The 23502-nt window shown below is 27.7% G+C and overlaps 2 protein-coding genes across 6 annotated transcripts in view; one reads left to right on the forward strand and one right to left on the reverse strand.

Annotated features, from left to right (window-relative positions):
* Nucleotides 1-7789: 7789 nt before the first annotated feature.
* Nucleotides 7790-23502, forward strand: part of Crzr (corazonin receptor) — a 21968-nt gene continuing 6255 nt past the window's right edge. Inside the window, exons 1-2 of one of the 3 annotated variants that reach the window (XM_018517669.1) lie at nt 7790-7822; nt 12450-13178. In XM_018517669.1, coding sequence (XP_018373171.1) covers nt 12570-13178 — 609 coding nt within the window. In that variant the 5' untranslated portion in view covers nt 7790-7822; nt 12450-12569. Of the gene's footprint in view, nt 7823-8369; nt 8421-12423; nt 13179-23502 lie in introns of those variants that run through there. The other 2 variants (XM_018517666.1, XM_018517668.1) reach the window with 2 other exon arrangements.
* Nucleotides 21691-23502, reverse strand: part of LOC108767709 (uncharacterized) — a 3723-nt gene continuing 1911 nt past the window's right edge. For all 3 annotated transcript variants that reach the window (XM_018517709.1, XM_018517708.1, XM_018517707.1), the window contains one exon: nt 21691-22267. In XM_018517709.1, coding sequence (XP_018373211.1) covers nt 21773-22267 — 495 coding nt within the window. In that variant the 3' untranslated portion in view covers nt 21691-21772. The remainder of the gene's footprint in view (nt 22268-23502) is intronic.

A 23502-nucleotide genomic window follows, 5' to 3' on the forward strand; every position in this document is an offset into this window, starting at 1 on the left:
GAAGTATAGCTGTATCATATCTCGATGATGCGATACTCGTCGAAGATTCTAATTGTCAATGTGATATTAAATAATATGTAGCCGTAGTCAGAGAATGAGAACACAAAAGTTATGGTCAATGTAAAAATGAATTATTCAAAAAATAAAAATCAAAGTTGTATAAAGATGTAAAAAGTCAATCAAGAAATAAAATTAAAAATTTATAACTGTTACGATAGACAAACACTGACTAAGAAAAAAATAATCGATAGAATATGATCTTGGTAATTTATTATATTTATTTAATGAAATCAAGAATACTTTGTTCTTATTAATTTTAATCTTGTGACAGTTATTGTTATCATTTTATATGTAAAATATATCAGGCATGTTGTATTTTTACTTAAATAATATTCTTACTTAAATAACATATTAATTGTACTTTATCAAATATAATAATTTTAAGCCAACGATATCAGGCGTTCGTGGTCATATGCCTTTATAATTATATTGTTTTAAATTCGTATCACGTATCTATCCTATATTGTTTAAATAACATTATTAATAACAAATTAAATTTTTTAAGTTTAAATTTTTAATAATGTTAAAATTATTATCAATTTACAATGTAAACACAACAAAATAGTATATTCGCATCTGACAAATTAATAATGAAAGATATTATTAAAATGCAAATTTAAAACAACACGAGTCAATAAATATTCTATTATCAACGATTAATTCGTATTTATTTGTATTTTGCTATATATCTACATTTTTAAGCCTATAATATACTAACTTCTTTAAAAATTAATGTTTTCCTATGTTTTTTTTAATTATTAAGTCATGTCCATCAAGAAAAAAGAATAAAAGTGAACAAAATAACAAACTTTGCAAGAAACTTAAAAAAATATAACTTCTTGTAAGTTGCTAACCTCTCTGCAGAATATAAGCAATACCATTTTTTGTACCAACGCTCCCGCTTAAAAGATTTAGCTTAATGCACGTACGGTACAGAGGGAAATGCAAATATTAAATAATATTAACTATAAGCGTTGTATATGTTCGATCTACATGAAAGATCGTAGATAGAAAAGAATGAGAAACTATATAATATAAATGTTAATTTGTCTCTCTTGATATTTTTTTATCGAAGAGATAAGGTTATAAAGAAAGGAATATATTTCATAAGCCGACATTGATATATATCAAGTTTCAAGGTAGCTCAAAGTGTAATGAATTGTATTCATTTAAAAGGAAATGTAAATTTATTTTGATGTCTGGTTTACAGAGTTCAAAAAAATGTCATCGCGTTAACATGTGTATAGCTGTCACCTCTGTATTCATCTCGCTATACCGGTTTTACTCTATGTAATAGAGGATATAAATAATTTGCTTATTAATAGAAAGTAATAGTTATCATAAATTTATTAAATAAATTAAGTAATTAAATAAATTATATACATGAAAAAGAACTTTGCATGCTTTATAAATTCACAGATTCATTTCTCAATATTCTTTTATTAGAATTCATAATATAATATAACTATAGACTTACAATGAGTGCAAGTATTCGTACAAGGAAATTTTTTATAAAAAAAAAGTCTTATTTGTAGAAAATAAACACTAATTAGCAATTTTGTATAATAAATACATTCTGTTTTAACATAAACAAACGAGTTTCACATGTATTCCTGACTTTAAAAGTTAAATTTCTCGACTATACGAATACTTTTTGAACTTCCAAATAATACAATTTTTAATCTTCGCTTATTTTTTATGTGATATAATTTGTATAATTAATACACATTTTTTGGTATATATAATTTTAAGAAACATATAGTCTATTTTACTCTTTATGAATAAATTATTAATTATCCAGCAAGAAATGATCATCGAATTGACGTCAAATTGATATTGAAATCATCGTATCGATATTGATTCGACATCAATTCAATGACTCATTTTTCGCTGGATAAAATTTACTTTTTAAAAATAAAGTTGTTTTAAGAAATATTTTCTCTGTATGAATACTTTTTGCACTCACTGTATATGTCAAATTGACATTGATAAAATTTACTTTTAAAGACTTCAAATTTAATATAAATTATATTAATACGATAGAGAGAAATTTCTGTTTATATACGAAACAATCTGGAAATAAAATGTTCAAACAATCAATCTTTTATAATCAACTATATATTTTTAAAATATAAAAAATTGATATAAATTTATTTCTTATATAAATCAGACATATATAACAAAATAAAAATTACAATGAAAATTTTACAGATCTCATCTTTCATTCCATTTTCTCGATTTTTCTGAGCTGCTATGTTCTCGTATTTTTCTTAAAGCAAGTTATTTTAATGGTGCCGCTGTCTTTCTGTGTCTTATATCATCTAAGGCCTGTTTTTAAAGCAGCGAACGTTTCAAAATGTGGCTGAGAACTGTTATTTTTTAGCGTTAAGACACAACGTTTGCATTTCGCCAATATTTCTATACGTTTGTAAAATTCAGTCTCGTGGTACTCGAATCAAAGGTCATACGTCCCGCATGTCAGCATAAGCTGACATAGATGTAGCATAATTCCATACATTTCTTATAAATGATATCGTACGGATAATTGAACGAACAATGTTTGGTTAATAAAATTTTCTATTGTAAATATTTTGTTTTTTTTATCAGTAAAACATAGATTTTAAATCTAACTAAACTATAGATCTAACGAAAGAAAACGTAGAAATAAAATACATAAATAATATAATATATTATAGGACCGTACATGATAGACCGTTTAAGGTAATATATTATAGGACTGTACATGCTAGACCGTTTAAGGCTTTAATTTCTATAGTTTGTGTTATCACATGTACGGTCCTATAATATATTATATTATTTATTTACGTCGCCTAAAGAGATGTTGTTCCTTCATATGCCAATTATTGCAAAGAATATTACTAAGGCCTCGGTAATCTAAAGGCTTAGGACGCTCGCACGGTATGCAAGAGATCCGGGTTCGACTTCCGGCCGAGGTAATATTTTTCGCAATAAGAATTAATTATTTACAGATTTTAATATGTTATTCATCATTATTAAGATCGTTTCGAAGATGCGAATAAGCATCAAAAATTTGTTAAATTGCTAGTCAATTTAACTCGTGATATTACTGCAGTAGTTTAGTAGAATTAGCGTTTCAAGACCGAAAATTTTTCGGCGCGCGTTTCTGTGGGACTACATACGTAGTACATAAATTCACATAAGAATCATACAAGCATTAAGATCCAGCTAGACCGTTTAAGGCTTTGATTTCTATAAAATACATAAAGTTCAGAGTTTCGCATAAAGATTGTTACGTATTTAACTTGTTCAACTATTAAAACTAGTATCAACGGACTATTTATATAAATTGTTTATGTAAATTATACTAGACACTGACCACGATCATGATAATGAGTCTCCTCTTGCTGAAAATATCTACTATTAACTGAATATCCACTATTGTATCCCGTAAGTTTATTCTGATTGTACAGTCTATCAAGTAAGAGCGTGGTCGGGTAAATGTATGAAAAAATTTATTAAATAAAATTTTTATATTTATATATGCATTGTACTCAATACGAACAATGATGCAATTATGTTAATAATGTGTCTAGTCACCACCGGCGTCGATAATTGCCTTGCATGCTTTCGACTAATTTGACGGCGTATTCTAGCGGCAAGGATCTTCAGATCCGACTTTCGCAAGATAACTGCTCCAAAGTGTGTGTGCGTTTTCCACGAAGCTTCTGCTTAATATATGCCCACACATTTTCGATTAGGTTTGCATCGGGCGACTGCGACGGCCAATCCAATGTAACGATGCCAGATTGCTTCTTCCACTCGGTACAGAGCTTGCTGCGGTGTTTAGGATCGTTATCCTCCTGCAGAATCCAAAAAATCAACGACAACTGAATCTTTCTTGACAATGCATCAAGGACAAAGCTTCCGTCTATCGGCTCACGAAGGAATTAGAGCGATATCTTTTATTACCTATCAGTAAAGTCGACCACGCTCTTACTTGATAGACTGGTATATCTCAATTATACCAGAGATGAAAAAGCTCAATCGTAATTAAAGCATTTTACGGGTACCTTTGAAAAACAGTGGTTTTTATTTTTTTTTAAATTTGCTGATATATTCTACAGATAAAAAAAATATGAGATACGTATTTCGCAAAAAAATTTGAGATTTTTTTTGTAAAGTTATTAATGCTTGTAAGTTGCAAAAATTTATTTAAAAAACATCGATTATAAGAATATTTAAATTATTATAACGTCGAAACCATTAGTCGTACAAAAAAAGTACAAGAGATCTTAAATTGTTCCATAGATAGATTATTTTTACCTTATTATATTCATATAAATAAATCATTTAATTTTCATTTATTTAGAATTTTTATTAACATTTTTCATCATCAACTCATTAATTAAAAAATTTTGTAAAAATGTCATTATATTTCCACTTCGATTATAAAGTATCCCTGAAAATTTCAAGATGGAACTCGAATGGACCGCATATACGGAACTACGCCGTCACACAACAAAATTTTTTAACTATACAGTCCATTCGAGTTCCATCTTGAAATTTTCAAAGTTACTTCGTAACTCAGGTGAGAATATAATATTTTTACAAAATTTTTAATTGATAAGTTGATGATAAAAAATGTTAATAAAAATTGTAAACAAATGGAAAATGATTTATTTATACGAAAATGATAAGTGTAAAAATAACCTATCCATATAGAACAATTTAAGATCATTAAAATCTCTTGCATTCTTTTTGTACGACAAATGGTTTCGAGATATAATATACGAGTAATTTGAATATTAGCATGAGCAACGTTTTTTCTGCAACTTATGAACGTGAATAACTTTACAAAAAAAAAATCTTAAGTTTTTTCACGAAACACGTGTTTCATATTTTTATTTTTATCTGTAGAATATGTCTGCAAATTTAAAAAAAAAATAAAAATGATACTTCCGAGGTGACCGGTTTTATGTGGAATGCCTCATTTCTAGACGTGCTAGTTGTCCTATTATTGGAATATTATCTCTATTATTATAAATAAGTCGCAAAAAGTATAAAAAAAGAATATGCATTTATTTATCGTAATATATTATATGTATGTATTATATATAGGGTAGTCCATTTAAATCAACCATCTGAAATATCTCGCTTATTTTTGATAATATAAAAAAATGTTTTAAATGAAAATGGAACGATTTCGAGAGAGGCGTATTTTGATTATGTTGTTTTCTTTCTAGGTGGAGGCATCAAAAAGATATGAAAATCACCTCCACTTTTTTAAATCTCGTGATAGTGATAAAAGAAAATATTTCATAAACCAGAGTTGTCTTAATATTATTTCTTTTTGAATTATACAAATTCTTTTGTTCTTTCGAAACTTTTGTGGTAGAGAAAGAAGCGGCGCGAGAAAAAAGTTTTACTGGCATATAATAACTAAAATCGTCAGAATATATATTTAATCTGTAATCCATGAGAAGAAGGAGTTGCTAAGTTTAAACGTGAAAGAAAAATGGATATTTCTCATTAACTTATTCTTTTTAACGTTTACAATTTTTTTTTACTGCAATATCTATCACTTGGAAGCGTAAATATTATAATTAACACGAATTAATGTCAAAAGTTCGAAGAATTTATTAAAAATAATAAAAGAAATAGATTCTAAAATCTGTCGAGTTTGATAAATCATGTATCTTAATTATTTTTTTGAATGATACTCCCGAAAAAATCTATATCTATAATACTAAAATAATCGTCTTATCAATTGGATTGCTGCCGAAATTCAACGATCCATCCGGATATTTATCTGATAATTTGAACCATATATAAATATTTATTATTTATCCCTTACATTTGGGATAATCTATTCGTTGCCGCACTGGATCAAGAAACTGTCAGTCAAAAGTTCAGTCTGCTCGAAGAAAAAACTGTGTTAACAGCTATAAATACTCAGGAAACGAAGAGCAAAGAGCGTGAAAACGCCTACGGAAATAAGTTTGCACAATTGCAAATGTGCCAACGTTTTACAACCACATCCTAAAAAAGTATACGAGACTTCGTTTCTCGCCGAAAAAAATAAAAATAGCTATTAAACGTTTAATGCTAGAAGAGTATATTACTAAATAGTAAATAAAGAAATTTATGTATCTTAAATAAACTTTATTCATTAATTTATTTTACACCCCTCTAGTTCCGCGTCTCTCTTCAATCCTTTTATTGAATTATACTTTTTTATTACAAGTGAAGAAAACGGTTCTTTTTTTTTATTCACGTAGAAAATAAATAAAATAGGAAAAAATAGAAGAAATACGCTTTCTTATAAATTTATCGACTATATCTGTGTGTTATGTTACTTAATTAACTGCAACAAATTCCTTAAACATAAACATATCTAATGTTTGCAAGATTGAAATGGAATACTACAATATTTTTAAATGTTTAATAAAGAATTAATTGTTCAAACATATAACAGTTACAGCTTATTTTACATTAACAGATGAGTCGCAAAAAATGATTAAAATAATGCTGGAATATTATCGTTACTATAAACATATAATACACTAAAGGAGATTTTCTAAATATCTTATATGTAAAAAATATGCCAAGGGGAAAAATTTTTTAATCTTGTCTCTCAACATAAAAATTTTATTGATTTATTAGCAGATGAAATATGCTTTATTCATTAGTAGAAGCTTTATAAAAATGAATTCTATTATATGCAGTACGATAATACACTATCTGAATTATACATTAGATGTTGTTTACTATACTATCGTTACTCAGAAAATATCAAGGCCTTGAAGATATCTGAAAGATATATCTCTACATTATTAAAAATATCTTCAAGACATTTCTATAATAAAATATAGCTTCAGAATATTTGTAACAGAAATTTCAAAAATATTTAAATAAAACTCTCTTACAAGATGTCTTTGATCAATATTCATATATTCGATTCTAATTTCAAGATTGTTTTAAGTGATGTTTTAAAATGTTAATACTCTGTGATTGATTTATGACATAGAATAGTCTTAAGACTGTTTAAAATAATCTAATACGGTATAAGAATCAATTGTAAATATCAATCTTTGAAATAAGATTTCTATAAGATATGTTAAAAGTAAACTCTCCAAGTCGCTCATCGCCGATAGAGGAACGTGGCGAATTCAATTTTTAATAGCAAATCATACAAAAAAGAATAAAAGACGCAGAATTATAAGATTTTCCAACTTTTTACCTATTCTTTGCTAATTGGTAAGTTAATGATTCACAGATAATCTATCTGTATTTTATTTTTTTATCAACAGCAAAGAATAGGTAAAAATTTTAAAAATCTCATAGTACTATGTTTTGTGTTTAAAGATCAATTATTCTACAAAGATATCTCCAAAATCTTCTTAGATATCTTTTAAACAACTTTCATATATTCAGATATCTTTTAGAAATATCTTGAAAATATTTTTAATGAAATATCTTTCAGATATCTTCAAAATCTCGATATTTTGTGAGCAAAGTCATTTTATCTCATTTACATATAGAACATTTGATTTGATTTGATTATCTTCTGGGCACTGTGCACGTTCTTGTCATATCATGTTATAACTATTCGCAATAATATCATTAACTTATATCAACAAGTTGACCTGTAACGTTTTTTACACGTACAACGTACAAGGATAAATTTGTCGGTAAATTCAATTTATATTGCATTCGATGCAGTCGTTTAATGAAACGCCTATAATACAGACATGCCTATAATACAGATGAAAAGATCAAGGTGATGGAAGAAGATTATTGCGGTAAAACGAGCGAGAAATAGCGCACTAATTTTCCATCGATCAGTCAAGTTTACGCAGTGCGAATGAGTTGTCGTTACGTTTGCATGATGCGCGTATAAAGCAACGTGTAATTTCGCAGAAACTCCGTCGAAGCGCAGCTGTCACATTCATCTATTTGCTATACAAGCGAGTCATCTCTCTTACTTAGAGTGCTGAGTTTATATTAAAATGCTTATATTAAACTAAAAGATTATATTAAAAGCGCCGAATAGTTAAAGCAAAAGAAAGATGAAATAAGAGAAAGTGTATCACTTTCAAGGAACATTATTGTACGCGCGATTCAAATAATATTTTTAAGACGACTCTTTACGGCGTAAAGACAAAGAAGAATCTTTTAAAAGACGATTAACTTTAAACGTCTCATGAAAAATACAGGAAAATCATCTTGAAGTGCATCTTTCAGAAAATAAAAGTGCAAATAAAAGTTAGTACTTTATCAATAATGAAAGTGTGTCTAAAGAGAAAAAATGTTATTATGTAATTTATGTACAACAAACTTATTTTACGCGGCGTAACTTTCATCACAAAAAAAAATCTGTGAGTCTTTTAAAAAAATTATTAATAATAAATGTGCTCATAATGTTGCAGTGTATTGGAAAACTCTACGACTGCAATATATTTATAACTTGCCTCTATATATATTTGATATTGTTTACGATAATATTTGCAAAAATAAAGCTTTATTGTGAATTAAAAAATTCCCAATAAACATCGTTCCGTAACATTTACGTAATCATTACGGAACAATGCTTCACTGCTCTGTAAGAGTTACATCATTTTCAGATCAAAATGTCAGCATATTTTAATTATATTTCGCGTAACAAAGTAAAAGAAAGGAACATACCCGTAACATTTATATATAAATAACGTAACATTATCACAGTTACGTAACATTTACGAAGTTTTCAGAGAATGAAAATTTATGTTATTCAAATTACGTAAATGTTATGTTAACTATGCATCGAAATAGTGACAGTACAGTCATACGTAACAGTTATAATCATTTTACGTCAATGATATACTTGCTACGTTTTGGATTCGTTGTGCTGTTCTGTAAAATTTACATACACTATGCTATGTAAATGTTCCGAAATTGTGCACAGCCTGTTTACTGGATTACACCTACAAGTATTTTACATTTTTATCTCTCTTAAGAATAAATTGCTAACACTTGTCTTTATGTAAAGCTATAAAGATAAAAATAAGAAAACATGTGTATAATTTTTCTACGTGAAATGTTTTGAACGTTATAATCGATAAAAAAGATATTGCACTGAGATAATTGATGTTAAATTTTAGGTTTCTCAAGAACAATTAGATATGATTGACACGTAAACATGTATTCAAGGTCTGGTTTTTTTATCAAAACCAGTTCACGTTTCTGTAAAAAAATCTTATGCATAATCTAAGATCGATTTAATTACTGTAAATTACTTGCTGTGGTTGACAAGATGATAAAATGTTAATTTATTCTTAAATAAACCATATTTAATTTAACTTAATTTTACGTAAGCAAAGTAATTAATCTAATTAATTACAATTAATTACAATTCATTTACAGAATCACTTTTTAAATCTCCTTTTTAAATAAAATTACAAACATAACTTATAAAAAAAAATTATTATTATATAAATAATTAAATAAATCTTTTAAAAATTGTAAATTATATTTGTCTAAATAAATTCTCTATTTCTTTCTTATGGATATAAAATTGAGAAAAAATATTTTAGTCAATAAATTAAACGCAAAATATAATTTGGTCAATAATTATAAAATTCGGCAATTATTTTATGTCGAGATAAAGAATTAATGCAACTATTACTATTATGTTTGATGCTAAAGAAATTGAATAAAAGAAAAAATAATTGATTTAAAATATAATTTAATTTATTAAAATTAAACTGAATCTTATTGTTTTTAGTTCATAGTTGTATTCAAGTCCGATAAATTGAATCGATGCACAATTCGATGGACTAATAATTAAACTAAATAACTAATTGTATTTGTATATTCACAAATGAAAATTATTAAGCTTCAAGATCTACTTTGACCAGAAAAAAATAAAATTTTTTCTCTTAATTATGTTTAAATTAAAACTGTTGTCTATAATATAAGTAAGAGAGATGTAAAAATTTGTTCAAAATTAAACAGAAATAATCAAAATTTTTCAATTAACCAATTCTCATTGTGACTGACAGGTAATTCTTCGAATATTCTGAAACATGGAGTATTTGAACGTCAAATATAACAAGCGGAAATTTCCCAAATACGAAATCCTTTATACCGTTTACATAGAACGTTTAAATTCAGCATGCAATAATACTCTTCCAAAATGTCCTTCAGGCATTTTCCTCTAAGAGACGTCCAGATTACTAAGCTGAACCTCGAACCGCGAACATTTTGGCGAATATTTTATTATCTTTTGCCGAGTTGCATAATAAATGTTTACCGAAATGCTCGCGGTTTGAGAGCCCCAAGGTTTTGTTCAATAATTTGAATGCACCTTAAGAATGCACCTTAATATATTATATATATTTTTTTATAAATATGTTAATATTTATATTTTAAATAAATTATACTGTAAATAATACATATAAAAGTTGTGTTTATAACATTCTATTCGTCTTGAATAACACGTTTTTATTATTCATTTATTCTATTAGTTATTATTTTTAATGTTATAAATTAAAATTAAAAAATTTCAATTTTTTGTGTAAGTATTTTAAATATTTAAAATAATTTAAGAAAAGTTTCATTTGGAGATTAATTACAAAAAAAATTATCTTTCAATACGTGACTTCAAAATAAACAATTAAAAAGGTTGAGCATTCGCCAAACACTAGATCGTGTTAGTAAAAATAATATATACACACACACACACACACACACACACACACAGTAAAAAATCGTGCGTCCATAGATAGAATTTTTCTTGTGTTACCACATTTTGATTATTACTTCAATGTAAAACAAACATACAACTGGTATGTTATTATTTTTGTAACATTTTGATGTGTCAGATTCATATCACCTTTCTAACTTAATAATTGCACAAAACTTAACATTGTATGTCAATTAAAAATGGAATATTATTTTGAGTGTTTTTAACACAATTGTTTCAATTAATCTATACATCTCAAAGTTAATTTAATATCTAAGAATTTTTTCATTCACATTATACGAACAAAAATGTTTTATTAACATTTTTTTTCGAGTTCCTGCAACTACTCTTCTATGTACTCTACTTATTTTATATGTTAGTTTTAAATCACCCTTAAAGTTAAAATAACAAATATAAATGTAAAGTATTGTATCAATTATTTAACATTACTAGTTCGTTAATAAATAACATAAGACGAATAAGTTATTTTAACTTGAAATTTAGAGTGGATCTCCTGGGACACGTAAAAAATGTTAAAATTAACATTTTCTTTTTTACTGTATATATTCTTGATACAGTTTACAAAATTATTTCATTAGATCGACATAAGTAATATACATTAATAAAATAACCATATCATTAACAAAAAATAGACGTTTCGGCCTTAAATATGGCCATCTTCAGTATTACAATCGTAAATCAACATTAAAATATTAAATTATGTGCGCTAATAATTTGTCGGTTAACGTTACAATGTAATTGTTCAATTACTTAATATCCTCTAGTCAAATTAACATTTTAATCCATAGTTCGTATTTAATTAAATGATAGTATCCTCTAGTCAAATTAAAATTTCAATCCATAGTTTGTATTTAATTAAATGATAGTATCCACCAATGCATAATTGCTTGTCAATTTGACATAATATCATTGAAATTATAAGATAAAGTTTCCAAACCAAATCTTGAATTTCCGTCTGATGATTCACAATGGAAGATTACTTCTTGTCAAATTATTACTGTCAGAGGTTGGTTTCAAAATGTATTTAATGTAATATTAATGTATTAAATGTAATATTTTCACTAACATGATCTAGTGTGTGGCGAATGCTCAACCTTTTTAATTGTTAATTACAAAGGTTTAGAAAAAGTAAATATTCTATTTATTTACCGAACAACTAAACTGTGCAATGTAACTTTACATAAATAATTTCGACTTCAGTGTTATTTTATAATACATTTTTATATATTTCTATTAGAGCATAAAGAAAATACTACTTTTTATTAAAATAACTTTTCATTCAAATGACAAATCGTTTTTATTAAATCGTTTGGCTAAATTTTTTTATTATTTTTAAATGCGATCTAGAATAGTTAATACAATTGTTTCATAATTTTTTCATTATTTTGAAAATATATATAATACATTCTTAATATATAATTTGAGTTGGTTAAGTCTCCATTAGATCGATATAACTCTTTTCGCGCGAGACAGAAATTGATATGTTCCCCACGTCATTTGAATGACAAATATAAGCGACCAATCGCACGAGAACGATAATTGGACAAACTTTAAACTGGAGAATCTTTAGAGAAAAAAGGAGTATTGGAAAGATTTTGAGAATTTGAAATCATCCTTCCCACTTTAAATGCCCCCACATGGAACATGAATCTTACTTTTTAAGATGATCGTGCGATTCCGCTGGAGAACGGAGACACATGTTCGACCGTCGACATCGTATCTCCGATGAATCGAAAGCATCGCCCAGGAAACCGAGGTGCGGCCGGTGCCGGTGCCGAGAACGATGAAGCCATCAACGATCAACAGCAGCAACAGCATCAACTTATCGAACGTCACCAGCTTCTCTCTTGTTTCCCCGAACCTCTGCGAGAACCTTACCGATTTCATCGGCCGCGATGTACTCGCTGAACAATCGATTGAGTACCTATGGGATACCAAGAACATGACGTGTCTGAAACGGCATGCACCCGAGTTAACCAGTGCAATATACCTCAAAGTCATCGTGTTGGCAGTTATATCGGTTCTAAGCCTAGTCGGCAACTTGGCAACGATATACTCGATCACGAAGAATCGTCGGAAGCAACATCGCTCGACGATTTATCTCCTGATCTTTCATCTGTCGGTGGCCGATTTGCTAGTCACTATCTTCTGCCTCGCTGGAGAAGCAATCTGGAGCTACACCGTCGCATGGCTGTGGGGCAATATCGCGTGCAAGATCTTCAAGTTCCTACAAATGTTCAGCCTGTATCTAAGTACTTTCGTACTTGTGCTAATCGGCGTCGATCGATTTGTCGCGGTGCGGTATCCCATGAAGGGCCTCAATACACCTCAAACGTGCTCGCGATTTGTCCTTCTCACTTGGCTGCTGTCTTTTATACTCGCCACTCCACAGGTAAGACGATTTTGTTTTACGTATTTTAAATATGAATCAATAAAGGTTTCCTTACTTCAAAAGCGACACAATTCAAACAATATAAATTTCGAATTTTTACGAATGGGTTAGGAAAAGATTACTTTACCAAAAGTACACGATAAATATTTGTATTTCCACCAAATAGTACTTGTGTCTTTCCTAAGATTTCCAAAGAAATCATAAAATACCTTCTACAAAAATTATACATTTTAAATTGTGTTGCTTTTATAAATAAAAAAGAGGGTCTTCTACAGAGAACATTTAAAGTTAAGACAATTTTGGCGATCAATGTTTGAAGAAGAAGTTATACTTTATTTTGAATTTAGTCATTTTGACTGAATCAAGACTATGTTTAGAACAGAAATGGCCAATGATATTTTAAGTTACGTCACTTTTGATAAATCATTCTGGTTATACATAATTTTCTAGGACATCAAAGTCGTCACCACACGAAAAAAACTGGTTTTTCGTTGTAAAACAAAAATAATAAAAATGACATTCAATCATGTTTCTGAGAATATTTCCTTTTACCGTTATTTGCCTGGTTTACATCGTGCACTTGATACACGTACTAACTAATAACTTTCTATTAAATTATTTTAATTTCAGCGATGTATTCAAAGAATGATGTACTAAATTGATATAATATGCATCAAAATGATTAATTAAATACACATATCATAATATGTTTACATGTATCGCCGAAATTAAGATCATTCAATAGAAAGGTAGTACCCGTATCAAATACACATTGTAAACTAGGCCATTATAGGATAATTCTGGCATATACGCCGCACCTAACAAAAACTTGATTTATTAAGTATTATTTACTATTTTTAAGATAAATAAACTATATTAGTAAAAACTTGTACTGTATACTACTATAGAAACATTATTAGAAATCCGAAATACTTATTATATTTTTCTTATTAAAAAAAAGAACTTTTTGAATTTTTGCATTTTTGCCGTATATCCCAAACTAGGGGTGGATTATGACTACTCATAGGAGGAGGAGGTATGTTACGGCTTATGAAAAATTAACAAATAATGCTTATAAATAATACGTAAAATGACACAATAACTTATAAAATATGTTTACAAAGTTTTATTAAGAAATAAAAATGATAAATATGTATATGAAGTATAGATAATAATTACGATCTTTCTACATATATTACAAGTGTTATTACATAAAGTACATATTTCATGTAATGCGTTTATTGCATTTAGTGCACTGAATCCAATCTGAGCACTTTGTATGTTTTAGGCATAAATCTCGCCTGCTAAAAATGCCGTATATCCCAAACAGGTGGAATATACAAGACTACAGACTAAACAAAGAATACAAGAGCAAAGCACTTGTATTTTATTTTATACAACATGCTTTACTACTCCTCTAAATTTGTGTACCTCACGAAATAACCATTAATTGTAAGTCTTTTATGCGCCCCTAATTATTATTATAGCCAGTAACCATTTTATGTAGATTATAATTTATGATGACGCTACTAATTACAGTGACAAATCGATTCAACTCACAATAATTTCATTAATGTTGACAGTAAGAAACTGAAATCATAACACAATACTAATATAACATAAAAGGTATGTAACAGAGTTGCGGAAAAATTACTCCCCCTCCCTCCCCCTTTCCCTTTCTCCCCCTCTCCCAACTCCTTCTATTTTGTCTCACTTCTGCGGCGTAAATTCCATCGCGGCGTATTTGCCGGAGTTACCCTATGATTAGTTCATAATTTTTTAAATAAAAAAGAGGTCCCTTTCTCCTTTTCTGAATTTTTTAAATTATATGACTATGAAATAAGAGAACGATATGTGTACTATGTAGATATACATGATTCTCTCGTTTAGACATTTAAACATTTAATTTTACAAGTTGCATTTGTTGTATTTATGCATAGTAAAAGTGATTTTAATGTATACAAGGTGTTTAATAATTCTACTGACAACGTTCATGGGCAGATAGAGCGGACTAAACTGAGTCGAAAAGTCCTCTACCATTTTGCAATTTTCGTAATAATTAACAAGATATTAATTACTAAAAATCGCTGAATATTGATTTTCAATAATTTTTTACTCAAATACTATATATCAACTTCACAGAAAAATAGCGAGAGACAAAAATTGTTTATTTTCTTGTCATAAAGTTCTGAGAATTTTTTCATGAATTTTTTCATGAACCATGTATTCAAAATTTACATATTTTTTTGAAAAAATTTAAATTACACTTTTATGTCTTATAAGTTCTTGTTTTATAAAACAAAGTACGTATCTATCCGAGTAATATAATCTATTGGCAATAAATTTATTAAACGTTGACATGTATTGAACCAATATTGCGCCAATAAATTATATTACCAGGGTACATTCTCCAGTTAAAAAAAATTTATTATATTTTATTATAAAATGGCATTATACAAACTCTTGAACGTTCCCGTACTAAAATAATTATAAATAATATTGATATAATAAAATTTAAATAAAGTATAATTATATAATTAGATATTTTCATAGGTTCTCTCTTTATATTCTTTAAAATCCAGTAAATATCTTACATTATTTACATTATTTCGATTATTATTTATCACACAAATTCCACGATAATTTATTACAAAGACACATTCCAAGAACAATGGATATTGCGTAAAACATGCGATTTAAATCTTTATTCTTGATTTATATAATTATATTAATGTACGTTACATTATGCACTCGAAGAGCATACGTGATTATTTCAGATTTCACGTATAAGGAACCGATTTATATTTTAATTTAATTCTCAATTATATTATTTATCGATATTTTGAAACATGCTATAAAACGCTTTAAAAAGATTAAATTGATCATTAAAATGGCATATGAGTTGATTTCTCTGAAAATTAGTTTTTTATCTGATGAACATTTAAAACAGAAAATCATATTAGCAAACGAATGACTCATTTAAATATTAAATAGCAGTTAAGTATCGAATCGTGGTATCGTCAAGGCAGTCGACCGCTAGAAAAATGCTTATCGATTATACATAAACTAGATTTACATACAAAAAAATTATATAGCTGAAGACATATTTAAGAAAAAATCCAGTAGGTGCTTATACTATTGTCTTTTACTTAACGCAATTTTAAACCGGTAAAAGAGTTAAATAATGTCATAAATGATCTGAATTATGATTGTAAATATAATCAAGATTCCAGAATCGATTAAAAGATTACATAAACTTGACAAACAACAAACAAGTTTTTGCTTGGAATTATAACTCAAAGAATTAAGGATTATACATACATTAAATACATACCGGTCACATTGTTTTTAGAAAAAAAATTTAGAAATAAAGTAATCTAACACAATGATATATTTTGAATAATTCTTAATATTTTTTGTAATTAATGTAAGACACAAAAATTGCCTTTAAATAAAATAAGCAAAAATAAAATAGGTAAAAATCTTCTTTTATATTTTTCAAGCTGTCTAAGATATTTTACTATTCAATCAAACTGTCTTAATTAAAAGTAAAATCAACATAATTTAAGATAGATTTGTAAAAATTCGTCATAAATAGGAGGATATTTATTCTATGATAAAGTATGCAATGAAAACTTCGTTACTATTCAAATATTTTGAAGCATTTGATTGAATTAGAAGAAAAATTGTATTAATTGACCAAAAGAACGCTTTAAATCATTTTTCAAACCTCACGAAAACTAAAGAAAGAAGAGAGAATAGTTGAGCAGTCCTCTCATTTTCAGTACTGTTATAATGTCAATTACACAATCGCATTAACAAAATCTATATCAAAATGTGACTGCTTCACTTTTTTACCATTAGTAACAGCGATGTCATGGACATCTATTAATACATGCAATATTACGACCATTACGATCAATTATTATAGACAGACGTAACTTGATTGATGAGTCTCAAGTCTTTGTTGGAAAATTTCTTAGTTATAATTACATCAGAAAACTACAAACTACACTACGTATAAAACGCTATATAATTTATGTAAATTCTCATGGTAAGTTTCTCAAGGAACGGAAATAAAAGAAGGATTTTCCAAAAATAGAAATAACAAATCAGAGATATTCTGATTTATATTGAGTTTCCGATGAAGGAAGTCAAATTTGGTCGAAGCGGGTCTTGATATCTAATAATATTTTTACAATTTTCGGTTCGAGCAAACTGTGCGCCGATTATTTGTCAATCTTGAAACACAATTCTTAGCTGAAGTCCTAAACTGGAGCACTGCACTTGACAAGCAATTTAATATGACTGCTAATGAGCATCTTTAAAACACTGCAAAGAATAAAGAAATGCAAAGTACACATTAACTATGATAAATAAGAAACGGTGTAATTAATTTAATCAAAATACTCCCTTATCACGTCATGGAAAAATAAAAAAGAACCACAAGCATTATACAACACATTCTGTATTCATTATGTGTCATTAATATAATACAAAACACTGTCTTGTTGTGTATTCCTCAAGGTACATGTACATAGTATTCCAGAACAAAGAATTAATATTTTATGAAATATCAGTCATTATATACCGGAGGAAACATTTCATATAAACGTATTTTGTGAACTTATTTCAATTTCATCTTTAATCAACACTTTGTAACTCTGCAACACGTGTTCGTGGAAACTTTCAACTTCCACCATCCGAGATATTGACCATTCGAGATATTCTTTCTAGAAGTTCCCGTATATAGAAAGAATACATTTTCTATTTAATCCTTTGAGAAGTATATATATATATAGTATATATATATATATCTTTTAAAAAATTTTAAAAACATATATATTACAAATTTTTTTGTAACTTTATATCTAGTATTTAATATTTGTAAATCACTGAATTCGAATTTGTGGAGTAAAACTTTTTAATTTCAGAGAATAATTTACTCAGGACAGAGATTCAAAGTCCGGCAAATTTTTGGTTTATGTAATATGTACTATAGCAAAAAATTTGTTTATGCAAGATATAAAAAAACTTCATATCCAAAGAGGTCGCTGATTTCGAATCTGAAGTCAAAATCGTTAAACTTTGACAAAAGGCAATAAAATTGCTCTTTCCATTTTATTATACAAATCAGATAATTTTTTTATATTATAATTCCACCATATTGAATCCGCATTTTTAATTTTTAATTTTTAATTTTTTACTTCAGATTTATTGATCCATAAGAATCCACGAATCTAATAATGTTTTAGTTACAATTTTCAGTTTAAGCAAACAGCGCACCGATTATTTGTCGATCTTAAAACACAGTCCTAAAGTAAAACTGAAGTAAGTAATATCACAAACTATTGTAAATTGAATCTAATTAAATAAGAGAAATCCTATATTCGGTCAAGGCGAATCTTAATAGTATCTAATAATATTTTTGTATGAATTTTACAATTTCCAGTTCAAACAAACTACGCAATGATTATTTGTCTTGAAATACAGTCACAAGCAGAATCAGAGTAGTAATATCATTTATTAAATTGAGCAATTCAATAATTTTTTATGCTAATGAGCATTAAAATTAAACCGAATCTCCCGGCTGCAATGATATGATATTTTTCACAATAAATTCTTTGCTCTTGGTACAAGTTTCCTTTCAGTTAATATTAAAAGTAATTTAAAGATGCTCATTAGCAGTCATATTAAATTACTTGTCAAGTGCAGTGCTCCAGTTTAGGACTTTAGTTAAGAATTGTGTTTCAAGATTGACAAATAATCGGCACGCAGTTTGCTCGAACAGAAAATTGTAAAAATATTATTAGATAGACCCGCTTCGACTAAATTTGACTTGCTTTGCTTATTAGAAAGACCCACTTCGACTAAATTTGACTTGCTTTGCTTATTTTGCTTGTGTTAAACATTTCTCGATCGATTTTTATTTAATATTGTGTGATTAATTTCGTAATGCCTGCCACTCTTCAGCATTATATATACAGATATGAAATAGAAGTTCTAACACATTGTTTACATACATAACGAAAAATTATGCTTCTAATTGTTAAAACGGGGAAAACTGCAAAAGCAATTTCTATACGTTAACAAGAGAATATATTTTGATAAAAAAAGTTATCGAACAAGCGAAAAATCCGATCAAGAATAGAATATAATACCGCTTAACATAATAAAAAAATATAATAAGAAATTATAATCATTGAAACAGGCGTACAAAAAATTTTGCAAGAAGAAAAGAATAAAAAAGAACTTTAATATAATATTTCATATATCAATAAAAAAAGGTGGAGAAAAATAACAATATGCTATTGTATACTATTTAAATGTTTGTATTTGTAGAAAATATTCATTTAAGAAACAAATTGGCAAAAGTAAAGAGCATGAAAAAATCTTTCAATATAGTATTAAAAAATAAGAAACGTATCTAAAAAGACAACTGAGGATAGAGCTAAAAAAGTATTAAAAAAGATAGTCACTATTAAGCATAATTATTCAAAACGAATAATAAGGCCCTTAAAAGAAAATGAGAACAATTATAGATAAAAATGATAATTTTACTAAAAAAAAAAGTACAATTTTATATTTACAATTTCATATTTATGTAAAAGGAATGACATTCAATATATTATGTTATTTTAGCATCATTGATACGATAAAAATAATCGTTCGCCACTAATTTAACAAATATAAGCAAAAAAGGTGTTAAAAGAATGCCATATAAGTACGTTTTAAATTATTTCTTATCAGAATCTATAATATATAATATAATGCATACATGAGATTTCTTTTGTTTCAAAGCAAAAATAAAATTAATAAAAAATAGTAGTTTGCGCAAGCAACTATTGTCCGTAAAATTTTAAATCCATCCTAAACGAAATTACTATTAAAAATTTGAATATCACGATTCCGTAACTTAAAAGTAACAATACAAAATTGTGAAATTACTATTGTTCTAGTGATAGTAACATGATGATAACTGAAAGGAAAAATTTGTACCAAGCAACTATTGTATTTCTTTTCTTATGCCAAGAAACACTTACCTATTTAGTTTTCCTTTTATTTATACAATTTATATAATGAATATATAGCAGTAAAAATCCCTGCAGATATACAAAAAATGCGTTTCCTGCCCAGCGGCTCAATGACAATTAAATGACATAGCATTCACAATAATCTCTGAAAACTCGCCACATATAAATTTTAATATATCTTTCTTCGAACTGATTTTGATATAAAACAATAACTTTTATATAAAATAAATTAATTGTTTTTGTAGTTTTATTTTATTTTAATATATTTTACGTAGTAAACATACAACAATAAAAACATAGGAAAAATACGTTTTCTACTTAGTAATCATTGAGAATTAATCACAACAGTATTTGCAAGAACATTATTTGCAAAAACACAATTAGTCTTCTGGGAATTTGATATACAGGGTGTCCGGCGAGACTGTTGCCATAGAGCGTGTGTAGATAGAGCTAAACTGAGTCGAAAAGTCCTCTATCATTTTGCAATTTTGCACATTTTGCACATTTTGCATTTTTTGCAACTTCACAGAAAACCAGTAAGAGACAAAAATTGTTTATTTTCTTCTCATAAAGTTTTTAGAATTTTTTCAGAATTTTTTAATTCCATATTTTCTCATGTTGGTAAAAATAAGAAAAAGCAGTACTAAAAAGTTCATTAAAAATTCTAAAAAAATTCTTAGATCTCTATGAAAAGAAAATTAACAATTTTTGCCTCTTACTATTTTTCTGTGAAGTTAATAGTATTTGAGTAAAAAATTATTGAAGACCAATATTCGACATTTTTAATAATTAATTATCTCGTTAACTATTGCAAAAATTGCAAAATAATAGAGGACTTTTCGACTCAGTTTAGTCCGCTCTATGGCAATAATTTCGCAGGACACTCTGTATACATTAAGTTTTAATCTTTTATCAAACCTTTAATATAAAACAATATGGACTTTTATATAAAATAAATTAAATCATAAAATTGTTTTTGTAGTTTTGTTTTTGTTTTGACGTATTTTATGTAACAAAGATGCAACAATAAAATCACAGTTGTTATAGACAAAAAAATATGTCTTCTTCTTGGTGATCACTGGCAATTCAATAACAGAGCATTCGCATCAATCTTTGGTTATCCGAGATATATGAATGTACGTGTTTTACAATATATATTTCTTCGAACTATCGAAAAACATTGAAATGACTTTAATATAAAGCAATGGCTTTTATAAAAAACAAATTAAAGCATAAAATTGTTTTTATAATTTTATTTTTATTTTTATATATTTTATGTAACAATAAAAACATACATCAATATAAAACACAGATAGTTACAAGAACATTATAAATATAATTTACTATACAAAATTTTCTACAAATAAAATTTTATTCTTTCTTCAATGTGTGTATCCATATATCCATAAAACTATTAGAATATATGATAAAACTTACGGAAAAGATTCAAAAGAAATGAAAATTAAATTTATTCCTCAAAACAATTTGATTGTAGTTTAGAAAATTAAAATTGTATTACATTTAGAAATCCCAACGAGTATCACTGAAATATCTCCATTATTACCATGATAACGATATACTGCGGTCCCATTGTTCGGAAGACATATTTGAGCTGTTGCTTTGCTCGATATCGTCAATCACGTTGGCCCTTGTCATAGTCGAGTTCGATTTAGTTGACTTATCAGTCAATTTGTCGACGTCCAGAATAGGTTCGATCTTAGGCTTCATCGTCCTGTCGTGAACACGTCTATCAAAGCCTCTGCTTCCACCTCTTCTCCTCCTGCAGGACCTTGACCCGCATCCCCGTAATCTTCGTCGCATATCTTTTTTGCTGCACCTGCAGACAACTCTTTGACTGCGCCCAGTCCTTCTATTACGTCGTGTCCTGCCACCTTTTGATCGATGCATCTTTCGCTGGCAGTACAAGTCCAACAGACCGATCTCCTGAGCAGCCACCTCCTGCCGTGTGATCTCATTGTCGATCGGTAAACTATACTGACCATCAGTCTTCTTCAAAATGCCATAAGTAACTCCGCGCTTTAAAGCATTGTGCATCTGTGCCAATAAGCCGAAACATCTTCATGAACACGTGTATATGCATATATCGGACAACCACAGTGTCCAGAAGATATTTTTGTGCTGTTTTTTATTGTATATCTTTTAAGGGCGCGTGCACGCATGTATGTCCCAAAAGATGTTTTTATTATCTATGTCTTTACATCATCTTTTAGACATGCATGTATATTGTTTGGAAACCTGTTACACTTTCTGTTATTTAGAGAGGCAATTATTTATTAAAAAAACAGTTTCGTATAAATGATTTCTACAAAATTACACAACAATTTTATATAAATTGATATATTTGAAATTTAAACTCTACTGGGAAAAAAATTTGAAAAACCTTAGACTTTACTCGCTGTCTCAATGTCATATTTTATATTCAAATATTAAATAAAAATTCTCTGATTACACAAAAAATTACTGGAACAAAATAACAAGAAAAATAAGTGAATAATAAATAGTGCTTTACAAGAAAATAGTTGTTTAGAAAGTAAAGGATGATCCGTTTCCTCGCTTTATATATATATATATATATGTATAAAAATCCTATAATTAATATTCGATAATTTAAACAACAATTGAAAACAAATTCAAAAACTGTAAGATAATAATCAAGGTTGATTGAAGGAATGTCGCAAAAAGGTCGTGATAAAATTGCAATTAACAAACCAGTCTTAAAAAACATACATACATTTTTTTTTAATTAATTGACTGATAAATCAGTATAGGATTAAATCATCAGCAAAATATGAATTTTGTTGTAAAATTGTGTTAATGTGCTTAGTTGAAATTTTTTTAATAAGTGACGCAGTTTTGAAATGAGCGACGTAGAATCAGGAATTGCAACGTAATAAATCTTAAGCGACATAGAATAACTGAACCTTTTCTCATCAAACGTTTATATACATATATACGTGATCTGTTATTTTGTTCCCTCACTAACTCGCCTCGTATATTAATATTTAAGTTATTGAATGAAATAATTATGTAATATGAATAATAAAATAGGTATACCTATACATATACACAGGATGTTCCGACCATTTTTGCCAATCACTTTTGTGTAGATAGAGCGGACTAAACTGAGTCGAAAAGTTCTCTACCATTTTGCAATTTTCGCAATAGTTAACAAAATATTAATTACTAAAAATTGCAAAATATTGGTCGAATAATTTTTTACTCAAATACTATCAACTTTACAGAAAAACTGCAAGAGACAAAAATTATTT

Source organism: Trachymyrmex cornetzi, unplaced genomic scaffold (genome assembly GCF_001594075.2).
Source record: "Trachymyrmex cornetzi isolate Tcor2-1 unplaced genomic scaffold, Tcor1.1 scaffold719, whole genome shotgun sequence".
NCBI classification, from domain to species: Eukaryota; Metazoa; Arthropoda; class Insecta; order Hymenoptera; family Formicidae; genus Trachymyrmex; species Trachymyrmex cornetzi.